The 24302-nt window shown below is 50.1% G+C and overlaps 4 protein-coding genes and 1 non-coding gene across 12 annotated transcripts in view; 2 read left to right on the plus strand and 3 right to left on the minus strand.

Moving 5' to 3' along the window:
• Positions 1–1582: 1582 nt before the first annotated feature.
• Positions 1583–2393, minus strand: BOLA2B (bolA family member 2B). Its single transcript, XM_039884605.1, has 3 exons — positions 2211–2393; positions 2028–2125; positions 1583–1725 (listed from the first exon to the last, which is right to left on the minus strand). The coding sequence occupies exons 1-3, from the start codon at positions 2271–2273 to the stop codon at positions 1626–1628; spliced, it is 261 nt and encodes an 86-aa protein (XP_039740539.1). The 5' UTR covers positions 2274–2393; the 3' UTR covers positions 1583–1625.
• A 309-nt stretch (positions 2394–2702) lies between these two features.
• SLX1A (structure-specific endonuclease subunit SLX1A) lies at positions 2703–5856 on the plus strand. Of its 2 annotated transcripts, XM_039884603.1 has the most exons (6): positions 2703–2926; positions 3423–3474; positions 3587–3913; positions 5275–5402; positions 5565–5652; positions 5726–5856. In XM_039884603.1, exons 1-6 carry the CDS (start codon positions 2739–2741, stop codon positions 5753–5755), a joined length of 813 nt encoding a protein of 270 aa, XP_039740537.1. In that variant the 5' UTR covers positions 2703–2738; the 3' UTR covers positions 5756–5856. The 2 variants fall into 2 exon arrangements, with proteins under 2 accessions (XP_039740537.1, XP_039740538.1); XM_039884604.1 differs by lacking the exons at positions 5275–5402; positions 5565–5652; positions 5726–5856 and adding an exon at positions 4489–5267.
• A 148-nt stretch (positions 5857–6004) lies between these two features.
• LOC120620127 (sulfotransferase 1A1-like) lies at positions 6005–9950 on the plus strand. Of its 6 annotated transcripts, none has more exons than XM_039884599.1 (8): positions 6005–6814; positions 7469–7683; positions 7787–7912; positions 8002–8099; positions 8632–8758; positions 8860–8954; positions 9436–9616; positions 9748–9950. In XM_039884599.1, the coding sequence occupies exons 2-8, from the start codon at positions 7536–7538 to the stop codon at positions 9858–9860; spliced, it is 888 nt and encodes a 295-aa protein (XP_039740533.1). In that variant the 5' UTR covers positions 6005–6814; positions 7469–7535; the 3' UTR covers positions 9861–9950. The 6 variants fall into 6 exon arrangements, with proteins under 6 accessions (XP_039740533.1, XP_039740534.1, XP_039740531.1 ...); XM_039884600.1 differs by having other exon boundaries at positions 7473–7683; XM_039884597.1 differs by having other exon boundaries at positions 7505–7683.
• A 158-nt stretch (positions 9951–10108) lies between these two features.
• The window catches only part of SGF29 (SAGA complex associated factor 29), a 28698-nt gene continuing 14504 nt past the window's right edge, over positions 10109–24302 (minus strand). For both annotated transcript variants that reach the window (XM_039884595.1, XM_039884594.1), the window contains exons 2-10: positions 23773–23861; positions 19510–19585; positions 18520–18592; positions 12885–12949; positions 11782–11911; positions 11565–11711; positions 11389–11424; positions 11122–11284; positions 10109–10312 (exon numbers count right to left, since the gene is read on the minus strand). In XM_039884595.1, the coding sequence (XP_039740529.1) occupies positions 10196–10312; positions 11122–11284; positions 11389–11424; positions 11565–11711; positions 11782–11911; positions 12885–12949; positions 18520–18592; positions 19510–19585; positions 23773–23847 (882 nt within the window). In that variant the 5' untranslated portion in view covers positions 23848–23861 and the 3' untranslated portion in view covers positions 10109–10195. The remainder of the gene's footprint in view (positions 10313–11121; positions 11285–11388; positions 11425–11564; positions 11712–11781; positions 11912–12884; positions 12950–18519; positions 18593–19509; positions 19586–23772; positions 23862–24302) is intronic.
• Positions 23129–23253, minus strand: LOC120620709 (U6atac minor spliceosomal RNA). The gene has a single exon (XR_005657963.1). It is a non-coding gene; the product is annotated as a U6atac minor spliceosomal RNA (small nuclear RNA).

A 24302-nucleotide genomic window follows, 5' to 3' on the forward strand; every position in this document is an offset into this window, starting at 1 on the left:
CTAGTTTAGAGCCTTCTCTGCACAGTGCTGCTGCTCTTGAGCCCTTACTGTGGGTTCCACCCCAAGATGGCCTCTGAGAGAGAGGAACCTGAATAGATCTGTTAGGCCCTATCAAGTGGGGACTTGGACGTGAGTTTCTGATGTCCAACTTAGCGAGTTACCCCCTGAGCTGGGACACAGGACTATTAGAGATGGGTGTCATGGCCACATGACTTGGTTCATACCGCACAGGGACCACAGAAAGGACTAATGTCCCATTTGCTGCCCCTCCTCCTTCTTCAGCATACCAGAGAAAACCACCTGGGCAGAGAGCTGTGAGGCAGCTGTAAGAATATCCCTGTCTGCCCAATTGGGTCTCACCCTCTATGTAAGCCATGTGACCCTGGACAAGTCACTTCTTTCCAGGCCTCAGTTGCCCATCTATAATATGGGTAGGGATACCATCACAGCTCTGTGAATGCAGTGGGTGCATCTAATCAAGGGTGTGGTAAAGAGAATCAGAAAATCTAGAGCCTGGGCCTGTCAGAGGCGAGGTTCCTCCTCTGAACCTTTCCTGTACAATGGGGATGGCCCTCTGGGGTCCTTTTGAGTAGACTCAGTCACTAGCTCTCTTCCTGGCCCAGGAGAATTGAATATTCAGGAAAGGATCCCTGGAACCCAGAAAGGTTAACTTGTCATCACACCATGACTTCCAGCTTGACCAGTCCATTCTCCCTCTGACAGAAGCAAGAGAGGGAGACGGGGTGGATGGGTGGACGTAATTTAGGGGCTGAGACTGGCCCTGAAAACACGGGGGAACAGGATGGGTGGGACAGTTGAAAATTGCAATTTCGTACTCCCCAAAGACCCTGGTTCCAGCTGGGCCTCAGGAACCTCATCTGTGCAAGGCCTTACCAATCGGGGCACCTGTGTTTAAGCCGATACTAGAGGCATCGCCAGTCCCAATTTTGCAGCTCAGGTCAGCCTTGTTTTCCTGCTCTATCCCCATCCTCTGGCCACACCTCCACTCCTGAAAACTAGTCTCCCCAGTTGCATCTGTGGCTGCATCAAACCCAGGGCTAAAAGGGCACTGGACCTTCTCCAGTGGGCCAAAAAATATCAGCATTGCAGCTGTTGGGGAACCTCTGCTGGGGTACCATGTATCTGAAGCTATGAAGGGCTGGGGAACCTGCGGGGGAAGTATGGAATCCTCTATTACGCTTCTGACATCAGGGTGATGTTGGAGAGAGGGAAAGGCTTGTTGAATTGGCCTGAAACCCTGAGCACTTTCTCATCTGTGCATCTTGAAGGCCGGCAGAAGGCAGGAACCCCCAGCAATAGTCAATAAATACGTGGTTTGGTTGGGTAGTGGCAGTACCTCTAGGGAGTCCACCAAGAATGAGAGAAAAGGCCCATGAGGCCCACCCTGAAAGAGGCTTTAAGGATTGAACTTTCACTTTATAAGTGGGGACACAGGCTTATGTGTGGAAATGAACTTGCCCAAGGTAAAACAATGGAGAGTGGTGCAGCAGGGAGAAGCCAGGCCCTAGACAGGCTCGGCGCCCCTTCCGCCCTCCCACAAGCAACACACCAACCAAGAAGCTGGCCCTCATTCATAATTTAATGACTGTACAGGTCCCGGTTCCTTATTTCTGCCGCTCATGGGCCCACTGTTCTGGGGTCAGGGTTTTCTGCTCAAAGGCATGGATGTGCGGGAGCTCTTCTGCTAAGCATGTGTTCACCAGCCTAGGAGAGAGATGGGGTTTGGAAAGGGCAGGCCAAGGCCTGAGTCACAGTCCCCGAAGCTAGGGTAACCCAGGAGACCGGAGGTGTCTCGCAGGTTGTAGTCCCCAGGATCTGGGAACAAGAGAGGCACGGGGCCCAAGTCTCAATACTTGAAGCAGGGGCGGAAAAGTGGGGATCCTTGTGGTCGTGGTCGACGGTGCTGGGGCACATTGGCGGGGGTGAGAAAGTTAGGTTGAGGGGGGTGGCCGGGGTTGTAGTCCCGGGGCTGGGACCGCGCTGAGCAAGGTGCTCCCGGGCCTCACCGGTGTCTCTGAAGCAGCGGCTTCCCCTCGAACTTGGTCGACACCACTAGGACTCGGAAACTGGACGCACAACGGTTAGGAGTTGTATCCTCCACTTCCTATGGGGCAGAATGGTGTGGATGGTGCCAAACCTCTCCCCAAGAGCCCTCATCTCGCTGGGTGTATCCAGGCCCCTCAACTCACCACGTGCTCTGCCTCCAGGTCCCGCTGCAGCTTCTCCCGGAGGTACTCGGCGCTGAGTTCCATGGCTGCAGCCCAGCGGGGGCGGCAGTCCAGCGGGGACTGAACCCCAGGCTCGGACCCTGGTCACACAGCCTCCACTCTTACTGGAGCCACTTCCGCTGAGGACCCTACTTCCGCCCTTACTAATGCGTCCGTAAACTCAGCACTTCCGCCCCCACGCAAATCCAGCTTTCCAACCGTCCTGGGTTTCCGCGCTTATCCAGTCAGCCAATCAGAGTCTGCATAAGGGACGGAATTGGCCCGAGCCGACGCTAATTGGTCCCCGCCGCCTGCACAGCAGCCTGGGTTTTGTGGGCCGGGTTGGACACCCTAGTTCCAGCAAGGAGAGGGTGTATGAACCCGCGTTGCTGTAGCCTCTAGATTATCGGAATTGCCCCCAAGCGCTTTTTCCTGGACAAGCATCTTGTGGTTCTGGCAACCCAGCCCTCCCCGAGGTCAGAGGCTACAGCAATTAAACCGCAAATCCCGATGGGCCCCGCGGTGGGTTGGGCGAGGCCCGGGCGCTTCTTCGGCGTCTACCTGCTCTATTGCCTGAACCCTCGGAACCGGGGCCGCGTCTACGTGGGGTTCACCGTCAACCCTACTCGTCGGGTGCAGCAGCACAATGGGGGCCGCAAAAAAGGTGGCGCTTGGCGGACCAGCGGGCGGGGTCCCTGGTAAGAGGGGGCAGGTCACAGTAGAGAGGAGGGCTTCAAGGAGGAGGCGGGGCCCGGCGGGGGATCAGCCAGTGTCTGGTTGGGTAACAGTGGGCGGGGCCAGTATGGGGGCCGAAGAACAGGCCTCGAGTAGCTAGTGACGTGGGCGGGCCTATCCCAAGGGAGGAGCCTGACGGGGAGGCGGAGCCCTGACGTTTTAGTCTTGGTCCAGCGACCGGGGGTTGGTGAACAAGGCTGAGATGGAAGATAGCTTGGAAGCGAGAGGAACTGAGGAGTGCAGTTAGGTCCCTGTGACTGGAGGCGGAGCGCGAGATTGGCAGGTGCAAGGGAGTGGATCTCTATGAAGGGGGCAGGGTCTCGTGGACCAGGCTAGAGGCCGGCTGTGAGGACTCCACTCTTGGGCAAGACTGGAGGCGAACAGTGATGAGGGGATTCGTCTTGACACGGGGTGGGAAGAGATGGGAATCACAGGCCACACCCTCGCTCTCTTCCCCAGGGAGATGGTGCTCATCGTGCACGGCTTCCCTTCCGCGGTGGCCGCCCTTCGGGTGAGGAAGGAGACCGGGTGGGGGGATGGCGGGAAGATGGGCTGGGGCTTGGGGCTCTCCTCGGGCGGCCCCCTTCGCTGGGCGACCCTGAAGCCCTCACTCTTGCCCTTAGTTCGAGTGGGCCTGGCAGCATCCGCACGCCTCGCGCCGCTTGGCGCACGTGGCTCCGCGTTTGCGCCGCGAGGCAGCCTTCGCTTTCCACCTGCGAGTGCTGGCGCACATGCTGCGCGTGCCGCCTTGGGCGCGCCTCCCGCTCACTCTGCGCTGGCTGCGCGCGGACTTTCGCTGTGAACTATGCCCGCCACCGCCGCCGCACGTCCCACTGGCCTTCGGGCCTCCGGCTCCCGGATCGTCAGCCTCCAGGTGCCACGCCAGTACCTTTGCCGACACCGAGCCCGACGCCGAGGCCTGCTGCTCCCTTTGCGCGAGCGCGCTCCAGGTGCGATGCTCCACCTGGTCTCCTGGTCTGGGCGGGTCTAGGGTTCACACGACTTAGGATCAAGCTGTTTATTGAGGGACCAGGCAGCCCACTGACACCCTCTGGCCGCTCAGCTTCCATCTGTAAAATGGGGATAATAGTGCTTGTGGCCATTCCTCCACACTAGTACGCTTCTGTTCAGGGCCTTTCGCTGGAATGTTCTTCCCTAGACCTTCGGTCTTGATAAAATATCACCTTTTTTCTGCGAGGTCTTCCTTGACTCTCTATCCAAAAATGCAACTGTCTTGCATATTTCCCCTGCCTTATTGTTTTTTTGTTTTTTTTTTTTAAAGCCTTAACACTTATTATTTTTTGACATACTGTATAGTTGACACTTGAACATCATGGGAGTTAGCCCACCCCTGCAGCTGAAATTCACCTATATAACTTGTTACTCCACTGAACTGCAGCCCTCCCCCCAAACTGCCTCAAGTGCTCTAGTCCTTTATAAAAAATGGTATAGAATAATGCGTACAGTAGGCCCTCTGCATCTGGGGATTCCAAGCCCTGGATCAAAAATACTATTTTCAATCTAGGGTTGGTTGAATCCATGGATACAAAACCTGAGGATATGGAGGGCTGACTATATTGGGAAAAAATTCACATGTAAGTGGACCCACGCATTACAAAACTCTTCAGGGGTCAACTATATTTTATTTATCTTATTATTAGTCTCTCCCACCCCCCACATGAAACTCCACAAGGGCAGTTCTTGTTCACTCCTGTAGAATAGGGTCTGGTACAGAGCAGGTGGCCAGTTTAATACATTAACTGAAATGAAGGGTCTGACTTCTGAACTCTCAGAAATGTAAGTAAATTACGCTTGCTTAATGACGGCACACGTCCTGAGAAATGCGTCCTTAGGCTATTATATGGTGCGAACATTGCAGAGTGTACTTACACAAACCTAGATGGTGTAGCCATCTATACACCTAGACTATATGATATACCTTCATCAAAAATGTGGTTTGTTGTTGACTAAACGTTGTTATGTGGCGCATGAGTGTGCTTGCCATTCAGAGATTAAGCAACCTGCCTGAGGTCACTTAGCTTATGAGGAACTCTAGGTCTAGCTGCAGTGGCCATGCTGTTATATAATCACTGCTAATACTCAGAGAAAATACTTGCCTGTGGGCAAGTATTTTATACCCTCTGTGCCTCAGTTTCCTCATCTATAATATGCAAATAAGAGTAGACATGTTTCATAGGATTGTTTTACGTAAAGCCCTTGGAACGATGTCTAGCCCATAGGCATTCTTTATGAGTGTTAGCTATGTCGTTACCCCCCACTTTCCCTGTTACATACCTGCCACCTCTGACAGGATGAAGAGGGCCCCTTGTGTTGCCCCCACCCTGGCTGCCCTCTAAGGGCCCACGTGATCTGCCTGGCAGAGGAGTTCTTGCAAGAGGAGCCAGGGCAGCTTCTGCCCCTAGAGGGCCAGTGCCCTGGGTGAGTGCTGTGCTCCCACCCCATCTTGGTTTACCTCTGGGAAGACGGTGCCCAGTTGTCCAAGTCCAGGCCCAGGGCAGCTGAGTCCTCATCTCAGCACCTAGCCTGGAGGAGGCTTGTGATCCTGACTCTGTATCTCCCACCAACTGCATCCCTTGGTAGCTGTAAGAACTCACTGCTCTGGGGAGACCTGATCTGGCTGTGCCAGATGGGCACCAAGGAAGAAGAGGAGGACTTGGAATCAGAAGAGGTGAGAGGTGGCTTTAGCCCCTACCCTACACTGTCCCCTGGGCTGCCTTTGACCACCCTTCTTGTCTCCACAGGAACACTGGACAGACATGCTGGAGACCTGATTTTCAGTATACCCAACCCTTCACCCACTTCTTTTCTTTGCCATCCCTGCAGGTCTGGGCAATTTTTACTTGAGTACAATAAAAAGTCTGAATTAAGGGTACCTTCTGGCGTTTGCCCGCGTGCGTGTGTGTGTGTCTAGGAGGCAGAGGCCCTGCCAGTCACTTGGACCTGAGAAGAACAGAGGAGGGGAGAGGGTCTACTGCCCCGACCATGGACCAGCCTCTCTTCTGCCTGAAGGCCTCTCTGCCTCAGCTTTCCCCAGCCCTGCCTCTGAGGTCACAGTTCTGAGAGTTCACCTACCTCCAGTGCAACTTGACTTTGGTCTTTAATCCAAATAGAAAAGATAAAGGCCAAGGCCAGGGAAAGCAAAACGTCTTCTGGGGGTTGTTCTTACACTGTCCCTGAGTGAGGCCCCACAGGAACTGTGGAGCTGGGCTCATTTCTCGGGTTATTAGACTCCAGTGTCTTTGCTCTTTCCCGTCCTGTGCAGCTTCCAAAAGAGTCTGCCCTGCCCCAAATCCCATCACGCTACCCACCCACATTGCTCTGGACTGGCCTTGTGGTCTGAGCCAGAAGTTCCTGGAATGCCTGGGCTGCGGGGACCTGTGGGCCACTGCTGACCGGAATCCTTGGTGTCTTCAGACTGGCCTGGAGCCAGCAGGAAGGCGAATGTCGCACCTTTCCCCTCCACTCCTCTGTGTCCTCTCTAGACTGGGTTCATTAGAAAAAGCTGTCTGTTGGCCTGCCCTGCAAGCCTGGAGTTTAGAGTATGGGTCATGAACCTGAATTATAGCTCAAAAACAAACTATGGGCCTTTTTGTCTAGTTTCAGTCACATATTTTCTACATACTAAACACATCTTGGATTTTCAGGTCAGTCTAAGTTTGATTCCGGGTGAGGTGTTAAGGATTGGGTAGCACAGAAGGGCCCTCCCACTTGAAACTCCACCCTTTCCTTCTTGGAGGATAGCTGTTAAAAGTCCAGTTCTATATTTCCCATACTGCATTCAGAGTTAGCCACAGCACGGAGCAGTCTCGAGGCCAACCCAGAGAGTTCAGGTGAGCGCTAGGATGGAGGCAGGCTAGGCCAGACCTTCCTCACCCTGCACTGTTAGCCCCTATTCTATCGATTTGATCTCTCTGTTCCTGCCTCTAACAGACCTTGCCCTTTCCCCCATAGAAATCTCAGCTCAAACCTGTCCTGAATCCCTCTGTCTTCTGCTGAGTCATTAGTTTTGCTCATTCACGTACCTGACTCTGGCCCTGAAAACAAGCTCAGTTGGCTGTGAGGCTGGCAAGTGGAGTCACAGGCCCAGCTGGCTTTTGGGAGGATTCCAAATGCGAGGGGCCTAGGAAGCTTGCAGGGAGGACTGCAGGGAGCCCACCCAGAGCAGACCCAGAGCTGCTGCAGGCAGTAGTGAAAGAAAGAACACTAGCAGGCTCCAGAGAGGGAGTTTTCTCAAGTACACGTTGGAATCTGGAGAGCTTCCAAAAAGCTCTCCTGGGATTCTGGGTCCCACCACTAGATAGTGATTTAATTGGTGTGGGGTATGGCCTGGGAACATATTTTAAAGCTCTGTAGGTAAGGTGCAGCCAGAGTCTCATGACCCAGCTGCACAAGCATTAGGTCTGGCATGAATCCAGCCCCAAGACTCACTAGCTCTGTGTGGACAAGCTCCCCAACTTCCTTCAGCCTGTTTCCTTATTTTAAAGCAAGAATTCAACAGATGGCATTGTTGTGATGTTAAGTAGGCACTACTCTGGCCCCTGACACCACAGCATGGAGCCGATCCAGGACACCACCCGCCCGCCACTGGAGTATGTGAAGGGGGTCCCTCTGATCAAGTACTTTGCAGAGGCATTGGGATCACTGCAGAGCTTGCAACTCAGGCCCGATGACCTGATCATTAGCACCTACCCCAAATCTGGTAGGTGATGAGGGCCACCCAAACCTCTCCTGGCCTGCAGTTCCCACCTTGGACCAGCAGGAGCATGCCCTCAGCCTTGCTCACCTCCCATTTCCCTCTCCAGGCACCACCTGGGTGAGCGAGATCCTGGATATGATCTACCAGGGCGGTGACCTGGAGAAGTGTTGCAGGGCCCCTATCCTAACGCGGGTACCTTACCTTGAGTTCAGAGTCCCAGGGCATCCCACAGGTATGTGCCAGAGTGCTGGGGGCAAGTGGAGCAGAGGGAGGTAGGACCTGGGCTCCAGCTCATCAGACCTTTCCCTACCCATGACTTAGGTGTTGAGGTTCTGAAAAATACACCAGTCCCACGGCTCATCAAGACACACTTGCCCCTGGCCCTGCTCCCCCAGACTCTGCTGGATCAGAAGATCAAGGTAAGTGGCAGAGGGAGCCAAGGAAGGAGATTGCTGGGGCCATCCCAGCTTTGGCTCTATCTTCTGGGAAGGTCTCCTTACTTCTTTGAGCCTGGTCTTATTTTAAAGAGGGAGAGGTCATTAACCTCATGCTCTGGTGGGGTCAGAGGGCCAGTGAAAGTGAGACTCCTCTGTGCAGAGTCTGGGTGCTCGCAGGCCCGTGGCGGAGGAGGCTGGTGAGAACTCTGCATGCCTTGTTTCAAATCTGGGTGTAGTGGCATTGAGGGGATTGGATTAGTATAAAATACAGTTCCTGGGACCTTGGCATCAGAGCAGGTTCACATCCCAGCTCAGTCACACACATACCATGGGAACTTGAGCAAGTCAGTCTCTAAGCCTGTTTCCTTCTTGGCCAAATCAAGAGAACCTCCTTTGCAGGGATGCTGTGAAGGGTGGATGCCTAGCACTTGGAAGAATGTCTGGTGCCTGGCGTGCTGTGTGATGATGGTGCCAAGGATGTGTGTGTGTGGGGGGGTGTCTTCTGCTTCTCTAGGTGGTCTATGTTGCCCGCAACGCAAAGGATGTGGCTGTCTCCTGTTACCATTTCTACCGCATGGCCAAGTTGAACCCTGACCCTGGCACCTGGGACAGCTTCCTGGAGAAGTTCATGGCTGGGGAAGGTAGACCTGGCTCTGGAGAAAGAGAAGTGCGTAGAGCTGAGGGGTAGCTAGCTAAAACTAATACCAACCTCCGTGTCTGTGCCCTTTTTTCCTTTCCCTAGTGTCCTATGGATCCTGGTACCAGCACGTGAAGGAGTGGTGGGAGCTGAGTCACACCCACCCTGTTCTCTACCTTTTCTATGAGAACATCAAGGAGGTGAGACCTCCTGGCACCACTTCGCTCTGTCTTGCACATGGGGAGGCAGGAACTTTGCAGGGACTTGTCAAGGCTCTCTGAGCCTCCCTCCCCTATGACAGCCCCATACTAGTCCTCCTAGACCCTCCACCCCGCCTTCCCTGCCGCAGACACAGAGCTGTGGTGCCACCTCAGCAACAGCACTCTGTACAGTCTCATCTCTTAACATCCAAGTCAGCATCACGGGCAGTCATCGATCATCTATTTATTGCTAGTGGGGCCACAGTTATGATGGAGGACTCTCTCTGCTCTCACCCATAAAGGAAACAGACACAGCTTTTTAATAGATCACAGGGCAGAAGGCAATTAATTTTGCCCAGGGATAGAGTACCAGAGTCAAGGAGCAGGGTTGGATTGGACAAGAGGTTAGAGAGGCGCCTCCCTTTTTGTCTGCTCAATGACCAATCCAAAGCTCCACTGAAGAGCCCCTCTGCTGCTCCAGAACCCCAAAAGGGAGATTCAGAAGATTCTGAAGTTTGTGGGACGCTCCCTGCCGGAGGAGACAGTGGATCTCATTGTGCAGCACACGTCGTTCGAAGAAATGAAGAAGAATACCATGACTAACTACAGCAACTTACCCTTGAATCTCATGGACCAGAACATTTCCGCCTTTATGAGGAAAGGTGAGTGTCTAGCAGGATGGGCATATGGGGAGGTGACTATGGGAGCTGTAGCTAGAGCTGACCCTGAGCCACTTGGGGCCTCCCCTGCAACCAGGACCTCAGCCCCCTTCCTTCCCTCCCCACCTCCCTAGGAATCACGGGAGACTGGAAAACCCTCTTTACTGTGGCCCAGAATGAGCGCTTTGATGCTGACTATGCTGAGAAGATGGCAGGCAGCAACCTCAACTTCCGCTCAGAACTATGAGTGTTCACTGAAATCACTCCAAAGAGAGTGGTGTGAAACCAGCCTGATCACGGCCTCAGGAATAAAATATGATTTGTGTTGCATGGAGAACCTCTGTTGGAAGCAAAGAGCAAACCTGAGCTAAAAAGAGTAAATGCCTACTGGGACTAAATGAGGCCACCCCCCACTGCGGCCTCCCGTTCCCCCAACTTGCCCTATATGGGGAGTGGGAAGAAGAGTCTGGAAAAGTAAAACCCAGGAGACATGGGCAAAGGGGAAGAATATTTATTTGATGACACAATTGTTTGTTGTGCTCCCCCTTGAAGGTGCTGGGAGATTGAGTCTGCCAGCTTGCTTCATTTTTTCTTGGGTTCCTTACAAGCCACCACATACCTCTGGGCCACATTGAGGGGAGGAGAGTAACCATCTGCATAGGATGTGTCTTCGAACAGGACCGAATAGTCATCCTGGGGCTGTGGCAGATGGCAGACAAGAGGGGCTGGTCAGAAACCCCCAAGCAAGGACCCCCAAGCCTAGACTGATAGGAACCTCTGGTGTGTGGGCTCCAAGCCTTACCTGTCCTCATCTTCACTCAAGAAGTGTAAATGTTTGAACCCAGTCCCTTATACTAGAGAACTCTTCTCAGCAACAAAGGGCCAAGGGCGGGGGATGAAGGACAGGGAAAAGGGGACTTGCTGCCTACACAGGCGGGCTATAACTGAAGGGTCTGGTGCCTTTCAGGGACCCTATGTTAAGTGGATCAAGGACAACCTGGGGGGGCAGCACACAGGGGTCCTGGAGGAAGCGGGGAGAATAGGCTTTAAACTGCCATCGGTGATGGGTGATCAGGGTGCCAGCAATGTCACAAGCATGGAGGAAAAACAGCCTCGGGCAAGGAAAGGGCAGTGGTGCAAGGGCTGGGGGCTGGAAGATGGCCCCTGGGCACGGTGCTTTCCGTACTGGGGCTCATGCTTCCCATCTCAATGCAAAAATGAGGTCAGGCTAGAGGACAGACACAGCAGGTCCAAGCCACTCAGGTCTCACTAAGGCTCTGCAGGTCGGAAAGAAGAAGGTCGGCTGGCACTGCCTCGAGGACAGGGCTGGAGGGGAGTTACAGGGAAGACCAAGCAGAAGAGAGACGGCAGCTCACAGGACTCTCCCAGCTCACAGAGGCTGTGAGATGTGGACAAGAGGAGAAGGAAGTAGGAAGATGATCCCATGACCTTTCTGGTCAACCTGGTGCTGGAGTCATGGACGGTCACTCCCGTGGAGGCTGCCTTACCCTTTGTGGGGGCGTGTGGATCAGGGCACGGTAGAAGCAGGTGGTCTGGGGATACAGGGCTAGCACGAGCTGCTCCTTCTGGAATAAGGCTTCGGGGTCCGTCTCAGGGTTGGCTTTCCACTGGGGCAGGGGGATGATTCGCCGCCGGCTCAGGGTGTGTCTCCTGGAGGGGCACTTAGGTCAACCCATGGCCAGGTAGGGGGCTCCTTGCCAGCAGCGTGACTGTCCCCCAGGCTTCCCTTGTCCCTCCCTGGCCAGCACACTCACTCTTTGCCTTCTTCATCAATGTCATCTACCTCATACCTGCGGGCGAACAAAAGAACAGTGGATGCAGGGAGGTGCGCAGCACACGTCGGGGACCGAGGAGGAGGGTTGGGAAGTAGCCCAAACAGCCTGCTCTTTATATGCTGTCCCCGTCCCCAGAGGGCTGGGTGTCCACTCACTTGTTGGTGGCATGGCTGTAACTGACCACCTCAGCCAGGATCCACTGCTCATCCCCATCCACGGCCTTCACCCGGGCAGCCACTTTATCTCCAGGTTTGGCCACATAGTCCCCAGACGCTGGAATGGCCCCACAGAGTGGGGGGGGCCTGAGGGTAGAGTAGAGTGTTAGTCCCAGCCCCACACTTGCCAGCTCTCCCTCCCTGGGCCTGCCCTCACTTGTCACCAGGCTTCCCGATCCACAGGGGCAGGGTCATGGCTGACTGCTGCAGCAGAGTCATCAGCACCCCCCTCCGCATGGTCTTCCGAGGGGGCTCCGAGTCATTGTACAGGCCTGCAATCTTTGCCGCTGTGGGAAGAAAGTGAGCCCCTGAGGCACCAGGGACAGGGTGTCTGCCCCCGGCCCCCCCGCAGCATGCCTGCATTGAGCTGTCAGAGGAGCTCAGCTCCACCTCCCAAGTTAGCACCAAGGGCCCATATGTGATCCCTGTCCCTTCCACTAGATGCCTGTGGAAAAAGAAACGACCAGGCTACACTAACGGTCTGGTGAGAGAGCAGTTTACTGCATACCCTTGGCGGGGGGTGGGGAGGGCGGAACGAGAAAGGGCAAGATGGGGAATTCTGAGGTGCTGGTCGTGTTGTTTCTTGATCTGGATGCTGGTGCTGGTTACATCCATTTGTTCAGTTAGCAAAAATTTTAATGAGCTGTATGTATACTTATGTGTACTTTTCCATTAATATGTTATAATTCAACGAAAAGTTAAAGAACTATCAAATGTGGAAAGAGCCCTCACTTCCTCTGGCATGGATCAATGCCCCCAGTCCACTTCAAACCCAGATGGCAGTGTGACATTTTTTTATGGGCAAGGAGTCTGTCCACCTTGGGTTCACTGAAAGGGCGAAAGGTGAGAAAGCCAAGGTGGTCTGGAGAGTTCTGAAAGCAGCGCCCTATGTAAGCGCCATCTGAAAGGCTGGCTTCAAGATAGCCACAGTGTGGCTCTCGAAAAACAGCCAGGTTCATACCACAGCAAGAAATGGAGAGAGAGGGGTAGAAAGGAGGATGGTGACAGCCCCAGGGAGCAGAGGAGGGGGAGAAACCTGGTCTGCAGAGGGAGAACACAGAGATCCTGCCTCTGGAATGGAATGACTTCCACTCCCTTCCCAGTCCCAGGCTGCCCAGTGTGCTTTTCTGTCAGAAGTCCCTGGACCGATCACACCAGGCTGAGGTTCCAGGCTCCCCTGACAGAAGATGTGACTACTGCTCTCAGAAACCCTCGCTCCGCCTGGTCAAGGAACACAGAACTAACTTGTCTCTAACTCACCAATTCGCCTCTCTTCCAACAGCGATTTGATTTCTGCAATCTTATCTAGGGCTTTCCGGAGGATGCTGAGGGCGGGGAGAAGGGAAAGAGGAGATCTGGATTAAACACAAAGCACAGACTTCCTCTTCTGGTTATGGCAGGCTGGGTAGTAATTCAGACCAACCCTCCTGCCGAAAACTATAAACCCTATATAGGTGGTTTTTAATCTTACAGGCAAAAAAAATCCTGACAAGACAACAGGAAACAGCAGGCTAAAAAGCCTCAGAGGATCCTAGAGAAGAAAGCAAAGCGGAGAGAACTGCCTTTGCCTGAGTGCATCTGACAAATCCCAAAGAAATGTCACTGACTGCGGCAGCCTCTGGCCACCTCTTGAGATTCAGTAGATAGAAGAAACACTTGGGGTCTGCTCCAGGTGGGACATGTAAGAGGACGCTGGGGAGTTGCTGACTCAGCAGGACTGGGGATGAAGGGAACTCATCCCTGAAAGGCTGTAGCCCCAGGAACCTTTGAAATTAGTTTATGGGGGTTCCAGATCGGCTGGGGCAACCTGGCAGAAGCGAACACAAATCTTCGTCAGAAGAAGGCTTCTTCATCCCAGACCTTGAAGAATCATCCCCAAAGAATACTTCAACCACAATAAGCAGGAGACGCCTTGTGCTTTTTTGGGCCATTCTCCAGGCTATTCCTCTAGTGCATCTTCAGTAAACACCCAAGTGGTTCTGAAGGCCTTCATTCAGTAGGAGACCATAGCACAATGCAGTGTCGTAGAAGGTGTCCCAGAGAATGTGACCTGTGGGGTTCATCAGGCAGAGGCCAGAAGACAGGGTAGGGAGCAGCCTTGGCAGAGGGAACTGGGCAAACCAAAGCAGGGAGGGGTGAACACCTTGCCCAATACACTCGGAGAACCACAGTTTAGCATGGCTGGTATAGGACAGGGAGGACTCACCCAGAGCCACCACAGGCTTGTGAGCACTGGGACAAGGGGCAATCAGGCATTGAGGAAAGCAGAGGAGTAAATACCAGGAGGCCAAAGGGAACTCTGAAAGTCTGATCATCGCTGCTGGGCCTGTCTGGAGGACATAGTTTTATGCAGCATTTCCTAAGGAGTATTCCGTGAGATAGTAATGCAGTGGTTCTCGCCGGGGTTGGACATCAGAATCCCTTGGGGAGTTTTACAGGATATTTACATAGTCTCAAAGTATCTCCCGTAAGATACTTAATAATTACATAATGGAAATTGGCAGTACCTTGTCACGGGAGAAACCTGGAAGAAATCACCTTAACCCGTCTTGTGCCTTCTAATATGATACACCGAGGACAACATCACTTCTGTGCTATTACTGCCAAAAGTATAAAATCTGAATCTAATTGCGAGGAAACATCTGACAAACCCACATTGAGGGACATTCTGCAAAATCACTGTCCTCTGATCTTCAGAGTGTCAAGGTCATGAAAGTAAAGACAGACTGAGAACTGTTCCAGACTGAAAGAGACTAAAGAAACACGAACTAAATGCAATGGTGATGATCTATGCTAGGAAAGTTTTCTTTTGCTACAATTAACATTAGTGGACAGAAATAAAATTTGGATAAGATCTGTAGATTGGCTGACAGTTTTATTTCAGTGTTAGCTTTCAGGTTTTTAGAAATGTACCATGGTTATATAAGAACATTCTTGTTTTTAGGAAATATTGACTGATGTATTTAGAGGTCAAAGGGTATCATGTTTGCAACAAACAGTTCAGAAAAAAAATATATAAAGACTGCTGAAGCAGATGTATTAAATATTCCATTTCTCTAAGTCTGAAATTATATAAAAATAGAAAGTTAAATCAATATCAGTGTCTGAGCTCCACCCCAATCAAATCAAAACCTCTGGGTACAGCCAGACTGAGAACCAGTGTGGAAACATATTCCACCACCAGGCAGGTTTCTGAAATACTGAATTAAATTAATGTTGCAGACCTTAGCAGAGCCTTTAATACTTTAAATTGCATTATGAGTCTCTAGGAGAAGAATGTAATATTCTCTTTCCTAAAGTTACTGCAGTTCCACTGCAGAGATTTGAGGAAACAATGTTGTGAGATCATTTTCTGTTTAAAAAGCAGTTTTCGGGACTGAAATTTCTCCATCTCAGAACCATAAAAGCTTCAGGTCATCTCCATCCCAGGCAAAGCATAGTTCCCTACATTCTGATAGTCGGCCAGCCAACCTGGCAGCAAACCAAAGGAATGGTGTCACCTCAAGAGGTCCGCTTCACCTATGACTGCTGAGGAAGGGCTTCTTTCTGGCTGACAGTCTGTTGGATGCAGCCGAGAGCCCTGAGCCCTAACCTCCTTCCCGGCAACCTCAGTACCTCCTGCTGACCATTAGTGAGGGACTGAAATAGTGTGGGCTACATACAAATTCCCAGTGTAATTATTTGATTAGGGTGACCTTTTAAAAAGACAAAAGATAAAAAATAATGTGCTTGAAGAGCTAGACAGAAAGCAGCTAAGCCAAGGATGCTGTACAGGTGGGGCTGGCGGGAGCTGCCCTCTCCTCCGCCCACCTAGAGAAGGCTTCTCAGCACGCCTCAGCGCCGCCTGCGGTGGGGGAGGTACTGCAACAGGACAAACGTAAGAGATGTTAGCTTCTCAGGTACATGGCTCCTTTGTCCAGCTCTTAAGTGGTCTGTGCCAGGGGTGAGGAAGGAGCTGACACATCCTGTGATGTGCCAAGACTAGAGTGCTGCTTCTGGTCAGCAACATGGAAAAACATCCATGTCGCAGGTGCCCACCAGTAAGTGGTCTGCTGTCCAGGCCCCAGTGCCTGGCTCAGAAAGATGGTTCAGGCACTAAGACAGGCATTCATTCTCTCCTCCAGGCTCTTAGCCGGTGATTCATTCAGCCCTTGGAAAGCTAAACTGTACCTCTGCCTGAAATGGCTTAACCACTCCTTAAACTAACGTCCCTAGCTGGAACTCTGAGTGACCGAGGCTATTAAGTTATACACCATCTGCGGCCAAAGTGTCACTGAGGACACCATTCTTTATTCTGTTCACTGTGCCCTTATACAGCTGAATCTTGAAAAATGCCTTTTGAACTAATGTTAGAAAATAACTTGTTCCCACCTGGGAATGGCTACCCATCCTCTACTGGAATATGGAAAGTGAGGCCTTTGATCTTGTTTCCCTGTGACTCCTGCTGCCAATGTGCCACTTCAAAGCCTTTTTAAGAAAGAGATGATTGTTAGATGAAGATGAAGATGAGGAGTTCCTTTCCATTTTCCGCAAAGCAGGAGGAAGAAGACCAGTGAGGAGGCAGCTGCAACGCACAGGGCAGCAAGAACAGCAACACTTCTCAGAACTGGGGCTAGTTCCTGAAGCGGGCTCTTGGCATCTCTTCTGTTTCCAGAGGGTCTTAGTTCATCTACTTAGGAGGTGAGCTGACGCATGTCATAGCACCTGGATCAGTGCTATAGGAAAGCATGGTAACGTGTGTTCTCCTCCAGCCTCGGAGCTCCCTGCAGGCAAGGTTGGTGTCTTCATTACTTCACTTGCTCTCCTACGCCCAGCACGAGTGAGGAGGCCTCACTCAGGGTTTAGCAAACGAATGGAAGCACGTTTGACAGTCTGCGAAAGTGAAATGGCAGCAGAATTGCAAGAAGCTGGGACTTGCAGTTATGGAACAAGCTTAACTCTAAGTAAATCGATGCCAGAGAAGAGCCCACACAATACTGGTTTCAGAAGCTGTCACCTCACTTTGTCAGCTGGGAAGGGACAGTTTGCCTTTTATTCTCAAATGAGCATGAGTTACTCTGACTTATGCAAGCCAAACTCAGGGAAAGGGTCCAACTATGGCCAGATGAGAGAAATCTGCAAATCAGGGAGAAGATACGGGTGGGGAGGGGTGGGCTGGAGAACTAAGAAGGCAACACGTCCGATCAAAATTCACTGTCTCCTTCCAAGCCAGCCCCACACTTTTGTTCTGCTCCCCAACCTGGCACAGGGAACCCCATCAAATCCCTTTGTCCAAGCTAAAAACCTTGGAATCTTCAACTTCTCCACTCCCGACTGCTCCCCAATTTGATCAGAAACTGCCCTTAAGCTCACTCTTGCTTCTCCATCCCCACAGCCAATGTCTCTGCTCAGCTCCATCAGCATCTGCTGTCTCATCTCCTAACGAGCCTTCAGTCTCACTCAGGCTACTCTACACTTGGCAGCCAAGAGTTTCTCTCCTGCTTTTGGATCTTCATGGGCTCCCTCTGGCCTCCAGGATAAAGTCCAGGAACCAGAGGTCCTCCACATTCCTGCCCTTCCCTTCTGCAGTTTGCTGAAGTTCTTCAACAAACGCACATGCCCTGCAGGTCCCCCCTCATGACTTCTGCACACTCTTTCCTCTCTGCCTGACTGCCTACCAATCCCTATCAAGCCTCTCCTCCTTCCCGAGGCCATCCCAGATCCCCAGGCACAGTGAACCCCACCTCTGTGGGCCCACCAACTATACTGTCCTGTAAATATTTTTTTAGGGTATCTCTCCTTTTTGGACTGTCTTTGAAGGCAGGATCCTCACTATCCTTGTGTCTCTATATGGAGGCTGCCCAGCATCAGACGCAGGGTAAGCACCAGCATAGGTCTGCCACAGGCAAAGAAAATACGGGAACATGAACATAGGAAAGAGCCTGTGAAGAGCCAGATGGGAGGACAGGGAGAGCCCTGGAGCCGTCAGTGATGCACACGGTGCCGACTCCAGCACACCGCTGTCACCCCCACGTCACCCACACGTGCAAGGCCGTGTTACATAAACTGTAGGCTGTGACTTGTTAGTGAGTCATGAAATTAATTTCTTGGGTAACAACCAGCATTTAAAAAAATAAATAAAACAGACTATACATAGCGACAGTAAAAACTGTACTTCTTGTTCCGATTCTGCGATCATGTACACAGAAAATAAATGTGTGTGCCGTAGAAAGGCATCATTGCACCATTCTGGCAGCTACTAAAGAGTACAGACTTTGGGTTTACAATTGGGGGCTCCCATTAACTAGTTGTGTGACTTTTGGCAGATGATGTAACCCCCTGGAATATCAGTTTCCTCATCTGTTAGAAGGGGATAACCCCCATTTTAGGGCTGCTCTGAGTATTAAATATGTATATAAAGTCCTTGGAATAGTACCTGTCGTACAGTAAGCTTACAAAGAGTTTTTGTTGTTATTGATATTATTATTATTATTAGTCCAGAATAGAGAATGTATTTCCTAAAGGGTGTTATGGGCAAAGAGTTTGAAAAACACTGGTCTTAGGAACTTTATATGCATTATCTCATTTTATGTTGACAATTCTCTAGGTAGTTATTATCCCTCTTTTAATGATGGAGCAATTGAGTCTTAGCTGAAGTGACTATCCGAGGTCATGTACCTAGTAAATGGTGGCACTGGGATCTGACTCCTGCCCTTGCTACCATCTACAAAATAGGGACTAGGGAAGGACACAGAAATGAGTTCTAGGGAAGGTGGGCCCTGAGAGAGAGGCTGGGGAGTGGGAACTTCTCATCTGTGGCAGGAAAGGCAGGTGGGGGCTGTGGTCTGTAGGCCCCGGCAGCCCAGTGCCTGGGGGAGGAAGGGGAGGCGATGCAGGCCCGTGGCACGGTACTTACTTGCACTCGGCCTCTGCGTCTGCTTTGGCAGTTGTATAGAGTCCACGCAGCTTAGTCCGGTAATAGGGAGAGACTGCAGAGTAAGCACAGGGAGAAAGAGGTATGCATGAGGGGCAACTGGCAGTAATGTGGCGCTGCTTCCAGTACACCGGAATCAGACCCTGGGAGGCAGAGAGGCCATGGACTCTCACTCAGGCTACTCTACACTTGGCAGCCAAGGGTTTCTCTCCTGCTTTTATATCTTCATTGGCTCCCTATGGCCTCCAGGATAAAGTCTCCTACGTTCCTGCCCTCCCCTTCCCCAGCCATGTAAGACTAGTTCTTTTTCAACAAACACACATGCACTGCAGGGCCTCCTCCGTGGCCTCTGCACACTCTGTCCCTCTATGCCTGACTGCCTACCAATCCCTATCAGCTTTAGTACCTCAGAAGTACTTCCTGAGGCACTTGAACCCCACATACAACAAGTTCTCATTTTCATATGGTACAAATGCTATCACTACATCTAAGAGAAGACTTTCTTACCTTTACCATAGCATGAAACATGCAGAAAATATTTCTCAGCACATGAGAAAACAGAAAACACTCTCAAAGCTACTCAGAGTTGGGATGCACAAGCCCAGTAGCCTATCTGTGGGCCTCGGGCACATGCAGGAACAACAGGAGGGAAGCTCTAGAACACACAAGCTAACTGGGCAGCTTGTGTGCTCTAAGGCATGTCCCTAGATGCAGCCTCAGTTTTATTGGGTTTCCAGTTCCCAGAGTTGATGGATTTTAAGCTTCCTCAGTGCTAGGCAGTCTGTTATGTCTCCTAGGTCACCTTAGGTCACCCAGCCGAAGGGAAAACTGTTTCTCTGGCCTAAGAAGCAGCTCATGTTGGACTATGCAGATATATGCAAAAGTCTCTTTTGAAAACAGCAGCAGCCATGTTCCCAGTCTTGGCCCACACCTCCTTCTCACCCGCTTTCTCTCCTGAGCCCAGCTACTCACTCTTGTTCTCTGTCTGCATCCGCTCGTGGGTCTTCTGGATGTTCACTAAGTTGTGTTCACTCCGCGAACGCTCTTCCTGCAAGGCCAAGGTCACCAGGACATGAGGGGCGCCCTTCACCCTGCTGTGGCGCCTGCATCCCAGGCCAGAGGCCCCATAAACAAGGCTCTCATCTTCTAGATCTAAACTCAGGCTCAGTTCAAAAGGATATTTTTCCCTGACTAATGCAAAAGCATTACAAAAGGCATTAAAGTTAATCATAAATTATACATTTAATGATTCTCCTTCATCAAAGAAGACAAACTAATCTACAGATTCAATGCAATCTCCATCAAAATTTCCGCTGTAGAAACTGACAAGCTTAATCTAAAATTCATATGGAAATTTGAGTGACCCAGAACAGCCAAAACAATCTTGAAAAAGAAAAAAAACATTGGAGGACAAACATTTCCCGATTTCGAAATTTACCACAAAGGTACAATAATCGAATGATGTGATGCTGGCATATCGAACAATGGAATAGAATTGAGAGTCCAGAAATTAATACATACATCTATGAACAATTCACCTGGGGAATGGGGATGGGGAAGGATCCTGGTACAATTTTTCCCTACATCAGTGGTCCTGGGACCAGGGCTGCAACTGAAGATGCCGGAAGCATGATGATCCCTAAGTAAGAAATTCTAACTACACTTTTTAACCTTTCAGTCAGAAATTCTAAGTGCCTGAGGGGGTGGGTTGTACCTTCACTCCATCTGGCAAAATGGGTTAATGGTGAACACAGCTATACTGCCTAGTGGTCAAAATAGCCCATTAGTCCTGTATCTATGTAACTCTACCCTACATGAATGGGAATGGCTGCGGAGAGGGCAGGGATGGGGACATGCGGGATGGGACACTTGCTAGACTTGTGTTGCTGCTAGCAATCTTGACCAGCACAGTGGCTGAACCTAATGCCCTTCCAAAGGTAGAAAAGTCTGAGTAAGAATCAACGACAAATGGAAGGAAAGAGAATTAGTAGTTGAGGGTAAAAGGAAGAATGGGTTATGCCATGTGGCAAGTTCAGTATTAATACCTCGAGAGGCTCAGAACAAAAGAGCAATATTAGCTCTTAACTCAGTTATACCAGATGCCCAAAAGGGTGAAGCCATTTATTTGCCAAGACCACCCTGCTTTTAGACCTAGTGGAGTCAGATGGAAGCATGCGAACCTCAGGGGCATCCCTCTGAGAGGCATTTTAGCTTTATGGAATGATGATAAACTGAACTAACTGCTGATGACAGAATGGAATTCTAGCAATGTGTCCATTATCTTCTATTTCTTTAGCTTTAAATTTTTATTAATAAACAATTTTTAGAGCAGTTTTAGGTTTACAGAAAAATCGAGCATATAGTAGAGAGAGTTCCCATATACTTGCTTTCCCTAGCAGTTTCTCCTTATTCAACATCTGACATTAGTGTGGTACATTTGTTACAAGTAATGAACCAGTACTGATAATTATTAACTAAACTCCATAGATCAGATTAACGTTCCCTCTTTGTGTTGTACATTCTATGGGTTTTGACAAATGCATACAGTATCATACAGAATAGTTTCACCTCCCTAAATATCCCCTATGCTCCCATTAGTCATCCCTCCCTCCCTTTGAATCTCTGAAATCACTTATCTTTTTACTCTTTCATTTTGCCCTTTCCAGAATATAATATAGTTGGAATCATAGCAGTATATAACCGTTCAGACTGGGTTCTTTCACTTAGCAATATGTGTGCCAGTATGCTTTGACCTTTAGCTTTCAGGTTACATCCCATTATAAAGGATATCACTTGGGAAGGATTTTCTAGGAACCGTTCTATCCTGGGCAACTGGACAGTGTGGTACATGGCTCTCTGCAGAATGATAACTGTGCAACTATAAACCTGGATGCTGGAATGCTTACAAAGGTCCCTAGGAATAGCAGCACATGCCTGATGTGCCTCACTGTGCTACGCACAAATACATATCAACTTTGTTTTTATGAATGAAAAGCTTCTAAAAATAATAGGGAAAAAAAATGAGTTTCTGATAGGACTGAAGCAAAAGGGACCACATGGTGGGTCCATATTCCCTGGAGAATAGCCCCACCTTGAGACCAGGAAGGTTCTGAAAAGCTGCATGATACACTCAGGCTAAATTACATCCAGGTGTGACTACCACTCGACTAACTCTAGTATAGGGCACCCAACATTTCTGGGTACAAAATACATACCCTAACTGCACCCAGGCCATTAGTACAGAGGAAAACAAAATGCATGGCACAGTAGGCAACACCAGCCCCAGACCGAAAAGGGTGTGCGCGTTGTGGGACAAGTTGAATTCATTTTTAATGAGAAGCAGCATTCAAGGGGAGAAGATTTGTCAACTAGAATAAACAAATGTAAGTGAGTTCTCTTAAAGGAGGCAGGCAGGGGATGGGTGTCAGCCTGGAAAGATGGTGAAGCTTTAGTGAAGTAGCTCAGGCCAACTCAACAAAAATGCTGGATGACTCTAGGACCCATCTGTGCTGGGAAGTGGCTCGCACCCTGATGCACCAGGGCCTCTTGACACATGCAGGCTAAAGTAGCCTTGGGGCAATGGCTCTCCAAATCTGCTGAGCCCCAAGGGTTCACCTATGAGAATCTTATGGACCTCCAAACCTATGGAAGCTCTCTAGGGGCACTTGTAATTTACATCAATGCACCATGACTACTCTTGACCCAAGAAGTGGTCAAAATAAGACGTACCCTGAAGTATAGTTAGCAGACATAGGACTTATACTCTGAATATCACCTGTCCTCCCCACAGCAGGGGGGTGATCCCTGCTATCTGAAAGCTCACAATGGAAACCAGTCTCAGTACAAGCCGGTGAGCTGGGAAAGGGTGACTGGCTTTATCCCCAGCAGCCTTGGAACCCAGAAATAATTGAATTAAGGCTAACTATAATAAAGCCTGTTCAAAATACCTGGTAAATGGGCAGGGCCAATTCTGTTGGAAAGACATAACAAATAGCTCTACAATTCTTACTGATCTGTTCTATAACGAAACTAAATTTTACCATGCCCATACTTAAATATCGTGTAACACATGCCACTGTCGGTAAGCTTCAACTACCTTATATTATAAGTCATGTGACAACACTGATATTGATGACCAAATGCACGGGAGACTGAGTCAAAGCCTTCTCAGAATGTAACACTCATGAAAAATGAGTGGTCTGAGGAAGAGCTGGATTTGGCTAACCATCAGCTAATAAGTTTATCATAAGGTACAAATAGTGGCAGATGAAGGGGGGAAATGAGTAATCAAATTAGTACAACAATAAGAAAATGTACGTAACAGCTCTATATTACAGATTAGTTGTTTCTTTAAGTCTATCCCTACCCGTGGCTCCTTCAAATGTTAGGTATATTCATACTGACACTATTGCTGTATCTGTAATATAAATGCCTTACTAAAAGTAGATGTTCCAATATGATCGTTTTGCTGTAAGAGATCATAGGCCAATGTCCAGAAGAGTACCTTGTACCTTGTCCACAAGAGCACAATGTACCTTGTGCAGTAAAAGATTAACTCATCAGGCCTGGGTTTTCTCTTTTCTTTTTTTTTTTTTAACAGTGGTTAGATACCACGAAGTAGGTGGCAATGCTTTAACCGTACACATGTTGTCAGACCCGAGGGCCTCTTCCGTCCTTGTCAAGGGGAGTGCTAACCTTTTCTCCTTTATACAACACAGGCCTGGGTTTTCAAACCCTGAACATTCCAAAAAAAAGGTTTGGCCCTTGACCAGCTTCTGAGATAATGTGTAAACCCTTAGACTATCTTGTCCGTTAAGAGTATCTTTGTTTACCTGGAGTGAGGAGGTGGAAGGAAAAAGGAATGACTCCAGTTGGGTACAGGGCACTTTTGTCAAGCAATGAGATGCTCCGAAACTGATGATGATTTTTGCACAGCTCTTTGACTACAGGGAAAACCCCTGAATTGTGCCCTTTAAATGGGTGAATTATGTGGTGTGTGAATTACATCTCAACATGGCTGTTATTAAACAAAAAGAATCATGAGATCCTGCACATGACAGATAATCCAACGGGAATGGTAGTCATGCTCAACATTCCCCTCCTCCTCTTACCTTCATTACATCACCTTGGTCCCTGCATGTCCAATCTCTCTAAAGACAACTCCCACCCACACCTCCACAGCTCAGTATCTCAGCCCATGTTCCTCTCTAGGAGTGGAGGGCTGTGGTCTTTTACCTGCGTTTGTTTGATCAGCTGATGGAGCTCTGTGAGAAGTTCTGCAATGCGGGAATCAGCAGACACCAGGGCCATGGTACATGGGGCACCTGAGGTGGAGGGAGTAACAAAAGAGAACATCATTAATTGCTGTTGTGAGTTAAACTGTGTCCTCCAAAAAGACGTGTTGAAGTCCTAACCCCTGGAACTTGTGAATGTGGCCATACTTGACAATAGGGTCTTTGCAGACATAATTAAGATGTACATTAAGATCAGGTCATACCAGAGTCGGGTAGGCCCTTAATCCAACGTGACTGGTGTCCTTATGAAAGGAGAAGAGACACAGACACAGGCACACAGAGAGGAGAATGCCAGGTGGGGAGACACACATGCACAGGGAAGACGGCCATGTGACAGGGGCAGAGATTGGAGTTAGGCAGCTACAAGCCAAGGAATGCCAAGGATTGCAAGCCATCTCTAGAAGCTGGGAGAGAGGCATGGAACACATTCTCCTGAGCACTCAAGAAGGAACCCATCCTCCATTTGGGGAC

Source organism: Pteropus medius, unplaced genomic scaffold, assembly GCF_902729225.1.
Source record: "Pteropus medius unplaced genomic scaffold, Ma_sr-lr_union100, whole genome shotgun sequence".
Lineage (NCBI taxonomy): Eukaryota > Metazoa > Chordata > Mammalia > Chiroptera > Pteropodidae > Pteropus > Pteropus medius.